The sequence below is a fragment of the Choloepus didactylus genome, chromosome 6 (assembly GCF_015220235.1).
Source record: "Choloepus didactylus isolate mChoDid1 chromosome 6, mChoDid1.pri, whole genome shotgun sequence".
In the NCBI taxonomy this organism is placed as follows: domain Eukaryota; kingdom Metazoa; phylum Chordata; class Mammalia; order Pilosa; family Megalonychidae; genus Choloepus; species Choloepus didactylus.
Window position 1 is genome coordinate 141,278,249 of NC_051312.1, and position 13,383 is coordinate 141,291,631.

Sequence of the window (13,383 nt, forward strand, 5' to 3'; positions counted from 1 at the left end):
AAGAGTAACTTTCTTTATCCTGATCCCACTCACTAAACCTAAGAAATATGCAAGAATCTTGCAAGATGGTGATTGTTCCCAGTTACTGAAAGGAGGATGTCAGTGCCAGACTGATCCTGACCATCATTGCTAGAGAGATAAGAGGTTGTTCAGAAGTTTAGAACTTTTTCATTGTGGAAGCATTAACAGGACAAAGATGTCCTAGGTAAGACGGTTTGCTAATTTTCGGATCCTCAAACACGCAACCAAAGAAAGAGCTGAGAAGGAAGTAAGACATGTGCAGCCTTTAATAAGTAACCTCTGGCAAGTCTTGCTCTTCTTGTACAGAATCCCGATGACTGTAAAACTTCCAAGTGCCTGTCCACAAGAAATAAACATAAAAGCAAATTATTCATTTAGAAATCTGAATAACTCAACCGTATGTATCTGAGACCCAATCAAAACTTTAAAAATTTTTAACATAATTGACATTGCAGAGAAATCAGTTGGTAGATCAGAATATAACCATACTATTGTAAATGAAAAATCTAATTGTGATTTAAAAATTTCTTGAAAATCTGTGAAAGAAATATTCCTGAGTAGGTGGTATTTTAATATTTAACACCGGACCACACATGGAATAAATTTCCTGTTGATGACTAAATCATAATACTAATTAAAAAAATGAGCATATCTACATTCTAGAGTTTATTAGCTCTGAAAATATGTTGCTTTGTCTTTAAGCTTCAACAGAGCTTTCTTCACTTCCTTGTTCCTTAAGGTGTACACAACCGGGTTCAGAAGCGGTGTCAGTACAGTGTAGAAAACTGCCACTACCCCGTCCACAGCATCCTTGGAGCCTGGCCTCAGGTAAATGAAAGCACAGGGACCAAAGAAACACAGGACCACGATGCAGTGGGAAGTGCAGGTCTGAAAGGCTCTGCGTCTCCCCTCCGCGGTGCGGATCTGCAGGATGCAGCAGCCAATGCACGCGTAGGACAGCGCTATGAGCAGAAAGCAGCCCGAGGCCACCACCCCGATGCTGACAAGGATCACCATCTCGTTGGCTGAGGTGTCCGCACAGGCCAGCTGGAGGACGGGCGGCGCGTCGCAGAAGTAATGCTGGATGCGGTGGGGCCCGCAGTAGGGCAAGCGGAAGGTCAAGGCCGTCTGGACCCCGGAGTGCAGGGCGCCGCTGAGCCAAGTGCCGGCGGCCAGGCGGGCGCACGTCCTCGCGCTCATCAGGCCCGAGTACCTGAGCGGGTGGCTGATGGCCAGGTAGCGGTCATAGGCCATGACGGTGTAGAGGAAGCACTCGGTGCTCCCCAGGAAGTGGAAGGAATAGAGCTGCGCCGCGCAGCCGCCGAGGGAGACGGCCCCGCCTCCTGGGGAGCCGAGGGTCATGAGCATGGTGGGCGCAGTGACGGTGGAGAGCCACATGTCGATGAAGGACAGGTTGGCCAGGAAGTAGTACATGGGGGTGTGGAGGTGGGAATCCACCCGGATCACCAGCAGGATGAGGAGGTTCCCCATCACCGTGAGTATGTAAAGCAGCAGGAAGACCCCCAGGAGGGCGGTGTCCAGCGCGGGGGCGTGGGGAATGCCCATGAGGACGAACGTGGTCACGAGGCTCACGTTTGTCATTTCTTCTCACGCTTGGTCTCTTTCCCTATGGAAAAATAAATCACCCAACACTTAATTGAAACCTAAGAACCTGTCTTCCACATGGCAACTGCATCATCCATGATGCATAATTCTAGGGTGAAACTGGACTGTACTTGTTAACAATCTTCTTTGGTTGAGGTAATGGAATAATTGCTGGCTCTCTCTCTCTTGCTCTCTCTCTCTCTCTCTCTCTTGCTCTCTCTCTCTCTCACACACACACACACACACACACACACAGAGAGAGAGAGAGAGAGAAAGAAAGAGACACAGAGACAGAGAGACCCAGTGGATTAGTTTTCTCTTGCCATGTAAGAAATGACCACAAACTAAGTGACTTAAAACCATGTTGATGACTAAATTATATTACTAAATAGAAAATTAGCATATCTACATTCTAGAGTTTATTATCTCACAGTTTATGTAGGTCAGGTTGACTGGGTCCTCTGCTCAAGATTTCACCAGGTGGAAATCAAGGCGGCAGCTATGCTGCAATCTCAGCTGAGGCTCGGGATCCTCTTCCAAGCTTATTCAGGTTGTTGGCAGAATCAGTTCCTAGTGGTTTTAGGACTGAAGTCCTCATTTTCTTGCTGGCTGTTAGCATGGGGTGTATCTCTCAGATCCTCCAGGCCACCCACCAGTTTCTAGTCAAGTGGCCCTCTCAAAACATGTCAGCTTCCTTCTGCAAAGCCAGTGGGAGAATCTCTCTCCAGTAGGCAGTGACTACACCATCGTATTCACAGGTCCCACCCATGCTCAAGGGGAGAGAGCATATGGGCCATGGATACCAAACGATCATTTGCTCCTCTGCCTACCACACCCATATATATTCTATTTTCTCCCCAGGGTTCATGGGGGAACTTCAAGAACCAAGGGTCTAATTGTTGTTAGTAATGAGCATTTCAAGAGTCCACAGTACACTTGATTTTTCTTTAGTTTCTGCATATAAAACTTGGCAGTAACACCACCTATCTAATGTTAAGATGTTGTAAATATTAAATAAGATAACATTTATAGTATGTATATTACTTTCTATATTATATACATAATAATATATATAACAGTACCCTGACACGTGATGACTGCGCAAAAAGTGACGGTAAACACAGTACTGCAGCATTGCCTGTTTTGATCTTATAAGACACAGAAAAAGAGAGAATAAAACATTCTCTTTGTGTTCTGGAGAACTCTCCATTTCAAATCTAGGTCTGAGAGGAAGGTTGCCTCCCTGGCTCTGCTTCTTGCTTGTAAAGGGTCTTCTTCACTTGTCTCAGAGCAGGTAAGAATCTCGGAAAAGCTTCGTAGCAGGCTTCCAGCCATCTCCCATGTGCTCCAGAGAATGTCACACCTCAAACTGTGCTGGACCCAAGCCCCTCCTCACTAGACCATCCCACTGAGGCCCTAAGACCTCAGGTTACCATGTGCCCTCCCAGCCACAGTCAATTAGGGATCGATTTTCTAACCTACATCATTCTGTCCTAAAGAGCTAAATAGTCTCTATTATTGGCTTTATTAGAGATAATATTTTTGTCCCACTATCTTCTCTCTACTCCACTTACTCACAAATGTAGGCAATTCATAATAAGAGAAGACAGTTTCACTTAGAGAACATGTTTCTTATCTAATATCTATTATCTTAAACAGGAAAAATGGAACCAAGAAAAGAGGAAAGGACCTCTATAAGCCTGATTCCAGAAGCTGGAATTCTGTACAATGAAAAAAGAGGCAGAAATGATGCTTTCCACTTATAAAATGTTGTCTGGGAGGCAGGGCAAGATGGCAGACTGGTGAGCTGTAAGTTTTAGTTACTCCTCCAGGAAAGTAGGTAAAAAGCCAGGAACTGCGTGGACTGGACACCACAGAGCAATCTGTCTTTGGGCATACTTCATACAACACTCATGAAAACGTGGAACTGCTGAGATCAGCGAAATCTGTAAGTTTTTGCGGCCAGGGGACCCGCGCCCCTCCCTGCCAGGCTCAGTCCCGTGGGAGGAGGGACTGTCAGCTCCGGGAAGGAGAAGGGAGAACTGCAGTGCTGCTCTTATCGGAAACTCATTCTACTGATTCAAACTCCAACCATAGATAGACTGAGACCACACACCAGAGACTCTGAGAGCAGCCAGCCCAGCAGAGAGGAGACAGGCATAGAAAAAAAACAACACGAAAAACTCCAAAATAAAAGCAGAGGATTTTTGGAGTTCTGGTGAACAGACAAAGGGGAAGGGCTGAGCTCAGGCCTTGAGGCGCATATGCAAATCCCGAAGAAAAGCTGATCTATCTGCCCTGTGGAACTTTCCTTAATGGCCCTGGTTGCTTTGTCTATTAGCATTTCAATAACCCATTAGATCTCTGAGGAGGGCCATTTTTTTTTTTTTTCTTTAAATCCTTTTTTCTTTTTCTAAAACAATTACTCTAAGAAGCCCAATACAGAAAGCTTCAAAGAATTGCAATTTGGGCACGTCAAGTCAAGAGCAGAACTAAGAGAGCTCTGAGACAAAAGGCAATAATCCAGTGGCTGAGAAAATTCACTAAACAACACAACTTCCCAAGAAAAGGGGGGTGTCCGCTCACAGCCACCATCCTGGTGGACAGGAAACACTCCTGCCCATCGCCAGCCCCATAGCCCAGAGCTGCCCCAGACAACCCAGTGTGACGGAAGTGCTTCAAATAACAGGCACACACCAGAAAACTGGGCATGGACATTAGCCTTTCCTGCAACCTCAGCTGAATGTCCCAGAGCTGGGAAGGTGGAGCAGTGTGAATTAACAAAGCCCCATTCAGCCATCATTTGAGCAGACTGGGAGCCTCCCTACACAGCCCAGCAGCCCAGAACCGCCCTGGGGGGACGGCACTCACCTGTGACATAGCACGGTCATCCCTCAACAGAGGACCCGGGGTGCACGGCCTGGAAGAGGGGCCCACTTGCAAGTCTCAGGAGCCATACGCCAATACCAAAGACTTGTGGGTCAGTGGCAGAGACAAACTGTGGCAGGACAGAACTGAAGGATTAGACTATTGCAGCAGCTTTAAAACTCTAGGATCATCAGGGAGATTTGATTGTTAGGGCCACCCCCCCTCCCCGACTGCCCAGAAACACGCCCCACATACAGGGCAGGCAACACCAACTACACACGCAAGCTTGGTACACCAATTGGGCCCCACAAGACTCACTCCCCCACTCACCAAAAAGGCTAAGCAGGGGAGAACTGGCTTGTGGAGAACAGGTGGCTCGTGGACGCCACCTGCTGGTTAGTTAGAGAAAGTGTACTCCATGAAGCTGTAGATCTGATAAATTAGAGATAAGGACTTCAATAGGTCTACAAACCCTAAAAGAACCCTATCAAGTTCAGCAAATGCCACGAGGCCAAAAACAACAGAAAATTATAAAGCATATGAAAAACCCAGACGATATGGATAACCCAAGCCCAAGCACCCAAATCAAAAGACCAGAAGAGACACAGCGCCTAGAGCAGCTACTCAAAGAACTAAAGATGAACAATGAGACCATAGTACGGGATATGAAGGAAATCAAGAAGACCCTAGAAGAGCATAAAGAAGACATTGCAAGACTAAATAAAAAAATGGATGATCTTATGGAAATTAAAGAAACTGTTGACCAAATTAAAAAGATTCTGGACACTCATAGTACAAGACTAGAGCAAGTTGAACAACGAATCAGTGACCTGGAAGATGACAGAATGGAAAATGAAAGCATAAAAGAAAGAATGGGGAAAAAAATTGAAAAACTCGAAATGGACCTCAGGGATATGATAGATAATATGAGACGTCCGAATATAAGACTCATTGGTGGTGGGCGGGGCAAGATGGCAGACTGGTGAGCTGTATGTTTTAGTTACTCCTCCAGGAAAGTAGGTAAAAAGCCAGGAACTGCGTGGACTGGACACCACAGAGCAATCTGTCTTTGGGCATACTTCATACAACACTCATGAAAACGTGGAACTGCTGAGATCAGCGAAATCTGTAAGTTTTTGCGGCCAGGGGACCCGCGCCCCTCCCTGCCAGGCTCAGTCCCGGAGGAGGAGGGGCTGTCAGCTCCAGGAAGGAGAAGGGAGAATTGCAGTGGCTGCTCTCATCGGAAACTCATTCTACTGATTCAAACTCCAACCATAGATAGACTGAGGCCAGACACCAGAGACTCTGAGAGCAGCCAGCCCAGCAGAGAGGAGACGGGCATAGAAGGAAAACAACACGAGAAGCTCCAAAGTAAAAGCAGAGGATTTTTGGAGTTCTGCTGAACACAGAAAGGGGAAGGGCGGAGATCAGGCCTTGAGGCGCATATGCAAATCCCGAAGCAAGGCTGATCTCTCTGCCCAGGGCACCTTTCCTTAATGGCCCTGGTTGCTTTGTCTATTAGCATTTCAATAACCCATTAGATCTCTGAGGAGGGCCGTTTTTTTTTTTTTTTTTTTTTTTTTTTTTTTTTTTTAAATCCTTTTTGCTTTTTCTAAAACAATTACTCTAAGAAGCTCAATACAGAAAGCTTCAAAGAATTGAAAATTGGGCACGTCAAGTCAAGAGCAGAACTAAGAGAGCTCTGAGACAAAAGGCAATAATCCAGTGGCTGGGAAAATTCACTAAACAACACAACTTCCCAAGAAAAGGGGGGTGTCCGCTCACAGCCACCATCCTGGTGGACAGGAAACACTCCTGCCCATCGCCAGCCCCATAGCCCAGAGCTGCCCCAGACAACCCAGTGTGACGGAAGTGCTTCAAATAACAGGCACACACCACAAAACTGGGCGTGGACATTAGCCTTCCCTGCAACCTCAGCTGAATGTCCCAGAGCTGGGAAGGGGGAGCAGTGTGAATTAACAGAGCCCCATTCAGCCATCATTTGAGCAGACTGGGAGCCTCCCAACACAGCCCAGCAGCCCAGAACTGCCCTGGGGGGACGGCACTCACCTGTGACATAGCACAGTCATCCCTCAACAGAGGACCCGGGGTGCACAGCCTGGAAGAGGGGCCCACTTGCAAGTCTCAGGAGCCATACGCCAATACCAAAGACTTGTGGGTCAGTGGCAGAGACAAACTGTGGCAGGACTGAACTGAAGGATTAGATTATTGCAGTAGCTTTAAAACTCTAGGATCATCAGGGAGATTTGATTGTTAGGGCCACCCCCCCTCCCCGACTGCCCAGAAACACGCCCCACATACAGGGCAGGCAACACCAACTACACACGCAAGCTTGGGACACCAATTGGGCCCCACAAGACTCACTCCCCCACTCACCAAAAAGGCTAAGCAGGGGAGATCTGGCTTGTGGAGAACAGGTGGCTCGTGGGCGCCACCTGCTGGTTAGTTAGAGAAAGTGTACTCCACGAAGCTGTAGATCTGATAAATTAGAGATAAGGACTTCAACTGGTCTACAAACCCTAAAAGACCCCTATCAAGGACAGCAAATGCCACGAGGCCAAAAACAACAGAAAATTATAAAGCATATGAAAAAACCAGATGATATGGATAACCCAAGCCCAAGCACCCAAATCAAAAGACCAGAAGAGACACACCTAGAGCAGCTACTCAAAGAACTAAAGATGAACAATGAGACCCTAGTACGGGATATGAAGGAAATCAAGAAGACCCTAGAAGAGCATAAAGAAGACATTGCAAGACTAAATAAAAAAATGGATGATCTTATGGAAATTAAAGAAACTGTTGACCAAATTAAAAAGATTCTGGACACTCATAGTACAAGACTAGAGGAAGTTGAACAACGAATCAGTGACCTGGAAGATGACAGAATGGAAAATGAAAGCATAAAAGAAAGAATGGGGAAAAAAATTGAAAAACTCGAAATGGACCTCAGGGATATGATAGATAATATGAAACGTCCGAATATAAGACTCATTGGTGTCCCAGAAGGGGAAGAAAAGGGTAAAGGTCTAGGAAGAGTATTCAAAGAAATTGTTGGGGAAAACTTCCCAAATCTTCTAAACAACATAAATACACAAATCATAAATGCTCAGCGAACTCCAAATAGAATAAATCCAAAAAAACCCACTCCGAGACATATACTGATCACACTGTCAAACATAGAAGAGAAGGAGCAAGTTCTGAAAGCAGCAAGAGAAAAGCAATTCACCACATACAAAGGAAACAGCATAAGACTAAGTAGTGACTACTCAGCAGCCACCATGGAGGCGAGAAGGCAATGGCATGATATATTTAAAATTCTGAGAGAGAGGAATTTCCAGCCAAGAATACTTTATCCAGCAAAGCTCTCCTTCAAATTTGAGGGAGAGCTTAAATTTTTCACAGACAAAGAAATGCTGAGAGAATTTGCTAATAAGAGACCTGCCCTACTGGAGATACTAAAGGGAGCCCTACAGACAGAGAAACAAAGACAGGACAGAGAGACTTGGAGAAAGGTTCAGTACTAAAGAGATTCGGTATGGGTACAATAAAGGATATTAATAGAGAGAGGGAAAAATATGGCAAACATAATCCAAAGGATAAGATGGCCGATTCAAGAAATGCCTTCACGGTTTTAACGTTGAATGTAAATGGATTAAACTCCCCAATTAAAAGATATAGATTCGCAGAATGGATCAAAAAAAATGAACCATCAATATGTTGCATACAAGAGACTCATCTTAGACACAGGGACACAAAGAAATTGAAAGTGAAAGGATGGAAAAAAATATTTCATGCAAGCTACAGCCAAAAGAAAGCAGGTGTAGCAATATTAATCTCAGATAAAATAGACTTCAAATGCAGGGATGTTTTGAGAGACAAAGAAGGCCACTACATACTAATAAAAGGGGCAATTCAGCAAGAAGAAATAACAATCGTAAATGTCTATGCACCCAATCAAGGTGCCACAAAATACATGAGAGAAACATTGGCAAAACTAAAGGAAGCAATTGATGTTTCCACAATAATTGTGGGAGACTTCAACACATCACTCTCTCCTATAGATAGATCAACCAGACAGAAGACCAATAAGGAAATTGAAAACCTAAACAATCTGATAAATGAATTAGATTTAACAGACATCTACAGGACATTACATCCCAAATCACCAGGATACACATACTTTTCTAGTGCTCACGGAACTTTCTCCAGAATAGATCATATGCTGGGACATAAAACAAGCCTCAATAAATTTAAAAAGATTGAAATTATTCAAAGCACATTCTCTGACCACAATGGAATACAATTAGAAGTCAATAACCATCAGAGACTTAGAAAATTCACAAATACCTGGAGGTTAAACAACACACTCCTAAACAATCAGTGGGTTAAAGAAGAAATAGCAAGAGAAATTGCTAAATATATAGAGACGAATGAAAATGAGAACACAACATACCAAAACCTATGGGATGCAGCAAAAGCAGTGCTAAGGGGGAAATTTATAGCACTAAACGCATATATTAAAAAGGAAGAAAGAGCCAAAATCAAAGAACTAATGGATCAACTGAAGAAGCTAGAAAATGAACAGCAAACCAATCCTAAACCAAGTACAAGAAAAGAAATAACAAGGATTAAAGCAGAAATAAATGACATAGAGAACAAAAAAACAATAGAAAGGATAAATATCACCAAAAGTTGGTTCTTTGAGAAGATCAACAAGATTGACAAGCCCCTAGCTAGACTGACAAAATCAAAAAGAGAGAAGACCCATATAAACAAAATAATGAATGAAAAGGTGACATAACTGCAGATCCTGAAGAAATTAAAAAAATTATAAGAGGATATTATGAACAACTGTATGGCAACAAACTGGATAATGTAGAAGAAATGGACAATTTCCTGGAAACATATGAACAACCTAGACTGACCAGAGAAGAAATAGAAGACCTCAACCAACCCATCACAAGCAAAGAGATCCAATCAGTCATCAAAAATCTTCCCACAAATAAATGCCCAGGGCCAGATGGCTTCACAGGGGAATTCTACCAAACTTTCCAGAAAGAACTGACACCAATCTTACTCAAACTCTTTCAAAACATTGAAAAAAATGGAACACTACCTAACTCATTTTATGAAGCTAACATCAATCTAATACCAAAACCAGGCAAAGATGCTACAAAAAAGGAAAACTACCGGCCAATCTCCCTAATGAATATAGATGCAAAAATCCTCAACAAAATACTTGCAAATCGAATCCAAAGACACATTAAAAAATCATACACCATGACCAAGTGGGGTTCATTCCAGGCATGCAAGGATGGTTCAACATCAGAAAAACAATCAATGTATTACAACACATTAAAAACTCGAAAGGGAAAAATCAATTGATCATCTCAATAGATGCTGAAAAAGCATTTGACAAAATCCAACATCCGTTTTTGATAAAAACACTTCAAAAGGTAGGAATTGAAGGAAACTTCCTCAACATGATAAAGAGCATATATGAAAAACCCACAGCCAGCATAGTACTCAATGGTGAGAGACTGAAAGCCTTCCCTCTAAGATCAGGAACAAGACAAGGATGCCCGCTGTCACCACTGTTATTCAACATTGTGCTGGAAGTGCTAGCCAGGGCAATCCGGCAAGACAAAGAAATAAAAGGCATCCAAATTGGAAAAGAAGAAGTAAAACTGTCATTGTTTGCAGATGATATGATCTTATATCTAGAAAACCCTGAGAAATCAACGATACACCTACTAGAGCTAATAAACAAATTTAGCAAAGTAGCGGGATACAAGATTAATGCACATAAGTCAGTAATGTTTCTATATGCTAGAAATGAACAAACTGAAGAGACACTCAAGAAAAAGATACCATTTTCAATAGCAACTAAAAAAATCAAGTACCTAGGAATCAACTTAACCAAAGATGTAAAAGACCTATACAAAGAAAACTACATAACTCTACTAAAAGAAATAGAAGGGGACCTTAAAAGATGGAAAAATATTCCATGTTCATGGATAGGAAGGCTAAATGTCATTAAGATGTCAATTCTACCCAAACTCATCTACAGATTCAATGCAATCCCAATCAAAATTCCAACAACCTACTTTGCAGACTTGGAAAAGCTAGTTATCAAATTTATTTGGAAAGGGAAGATGCCTCGAATTGCTAAAGACACTCTAAAAAAGAAAAACGAAGTGGGAGGACTTACACTCCCTGACTTTGAAGCTTATTATAAAGCCACAGTTGCCAAGACAGCATGGTACTGGCACAAAGATAGACATATAGATCAATGGAATCGAATTGAGAATTCAGAGATAGACCCTCAGATCTATGGCCGACTGATCTTTGATAAGGCCCCCAAAGTCACCGAACTGAGCCATAATGGTCTTTTCAACAAATGGGGATGGGAGAGTTGGATATCCATATCCAAAAGAATGAAAGAGGACCCCTACCTCACCCCCTACACAAAAATTAACTCAAAATGGACCAAAGATCTCAATATAAAAGAAAGTACCATAAAACTCCTAGAAGATAATGTAGGAAAACATCTTCAAGACCTTGTATTAGGAGGCCACTTCCTAGACTTTACACCCAAAGCACAAGCAACAAAAGAGAAAATAGATAAATGGGAACTCCTCAAGCTTAGAAGTTTCTGCACCTCAAAGGAATTTCTCAAAAAGGTAAAGAGGCAGCCAACTCAATGGGAAAAAATTTTTGGAAACCATGTATCTGACAAAAGACTGATATCTTGCATATACAAAGAAATCCTACAACTCAATGACAATAGTACAGACAGCCCAATTATAAAATGGGCAAAAGATATGAAAAGACAGTTCTCTGAAGAGGAAATACAAATGACCAAGAAACACATGAAAAAATGTTCAGCTTCACTAGCTATTAGAGAGATGCAAATTAAGACCACAATGAGATACCATCTAACACCGGTTAGAATGGCTGCCATTAAACAAACAGGAAACTACAAATGCTGGAGGGGATGTGGAGAAATTGGAACTCTTATTCATTGTTGGTGGGACTGTATAATGGTTCAGCCACTCTGGAAGTCAGTCTGGCAGTTCCTTAGAAAACTAGATATAGAGCTACCATTCGATCCAGCGATTGCACTCCTCGGTATATACCCGGAAGATCGGAAAGCAGTGACACGAACAGATATCTGCACGCCAATGTTCATAGCAGCATTATTCACAATTGCCAAGAGATGGAAACAACCCAAATGTCCTTCAACAGATGAGTGGATAAATAAAATGTGGTATATACACACGATGGAATACTACGCGGCAGTAAGAAGGAACGATCTGGTGAAACATATGACAACATGGATGAACCTTGAAGACATAATGCTGAGCGAAATAAGCCAGGCACAAAAAGAGAAATATTATATGCTACCACTAATGTGAACTTTGAAAAATGTAAAACAAATGGTTTATATTGTAGAATGTAGGGGAACTAGCAGTAGAGAGCAATTAAGGAAGGGGGAACAATAATCCAGGAAGAACAGATAAGCTATTTAACGTTCTGGGGATGCCCAGAAATGACTATGGTCTGTTAATTTCTGATGGTTGTAGTAGGAACAAGTTCACTGAAATGTTGCTATATTATGTAACTTTCTTGGGGTAAAGTAGGAACATGTTGGAAGTTAAGCAGTTATCTTAGGTTAGTTGTCTTTTTCTTACTCCCTTGCTATGGTCTCTTTGAAATGCTCTTTTATTGTATGTTTGTTTTCTTTTTAACTTTTTTTTTTCATACAGGTGATTTGAAAAAAGAAGGGAAAGTTAAAAAAAAAAAAAAAAAAAAAAAAAAAAAAAAAAAAAAAAAAAGAAAAGACTCATTGGTGTCCCAGAAGGGGAAGAAAAGGGTAAAGGTCTAGGAAGAGTATTCAAAGAAATTGTTGGGGAAAACTTCCCAAATCTTCTAAACAACATAAATACACAAATCATAAATGCTCAGCGATCTCCAAATAGAATAAATCCAAAAAAACCCACTCTGAGACATATACTGATCACACTGTCAAACATAGAAGAGAAGGAGCAAGTTCTGAAAGCAGCAAGAGAAAAGCAATTCACCACATACAAAGGAAACAGCATAAGACTAAGTAGTGACTACTCAGCAGCCACCATGGAGGCAAGAAGGCAGTGGCACGATATATTTAAAATTCTGAGTGAGAGGAATTTCCAGCCAAGAATACTTTATCCAGCAAAGCTCTCCTTCAAATTTGAGGGAGAGCTTAAATTTTTCACAGACAAAGAAATGCTGAGAGAATTTGCTAACAAGAGACCTGCCCTACTGGAGATACTCAAGGGAGCCCTACAGACAGAGAAACAAAGACAGGACAGAGAGACTTGGAGAAAGGTTCAGTACTAAAGAGATTCGGTATGGGTACAATAAAGGATATTAATAGAGAGAGGGAAAAATATGGCAAACATAAACCAAAGGATAAGATGGCTGATTCAAGAAATGCCTTCACGGTTTTAACGTTGAATGTAAATGGATTAAACTCCCCAATTAAAAGATATAGATTCGCAGAATGGATCAAAAAAAATGAACCATCAATATGTTGCATACAAGAGACTCATCTTAGACACAGGGACACAAAGAAACTGAAAGTGAAAGGATGGAAAAAAATATTTCATGCAAGCTACAGCCAAAAGAAAGCAGGTGTAGCAATATTAATCTCAGATAAAATAGACTTCAAATGCAGGGATGTTTTGAGAGACAAAGAAGGCCACTACATACTAATAAAAGGGGCAATTCAACAAGAAGAAATAACAATCATAAATGTCTATGCACCCAATCAAGGTGCCACAAAATACATGAGAGAAACACTGGCAAAACTAAAGGAAGCAA

The 13,383-nt window shown here is 42.1% G+C and overlaps 1 protein-coding gene and 1 pseudogene across 1 annotated transcript; one reads left to right on the forward strand and one right to left on the reverse strand.

Annotated features, from left to right (window-relative positions):
• Positions 1-690: 690 nt before the first annotated feature.
• LOC119537366 (olfactory receptor 10G4-like) lies at positions 691-1,623 on the reverse strand. The gene has a single exon (XM_037839851.1). It carries the CDS (start codon positions 1,621-1,623, stop codon positions 691-693), a length of 933 nt encoding a protein of 310 aa, XP_037695779.1.
• Positions 1,624-2,719: 1,096 nt separating this feature from the next.
• The window catches only part of LOC119537367, a 35,438-nt pseudogene continuing 24,774 nt past the window's right edge, over positions 2,720-13,383 (forward strand).

Excerpts from the sequence above, each read along its gene's own strand:
- LOC119537366 (XM_037839851.1), bottom strand. The coding sequence starts at position 1,623 with ATGACAAACGTGAGCCTCGTGACCACGTTCGTCCTCATGGGCATTCCC.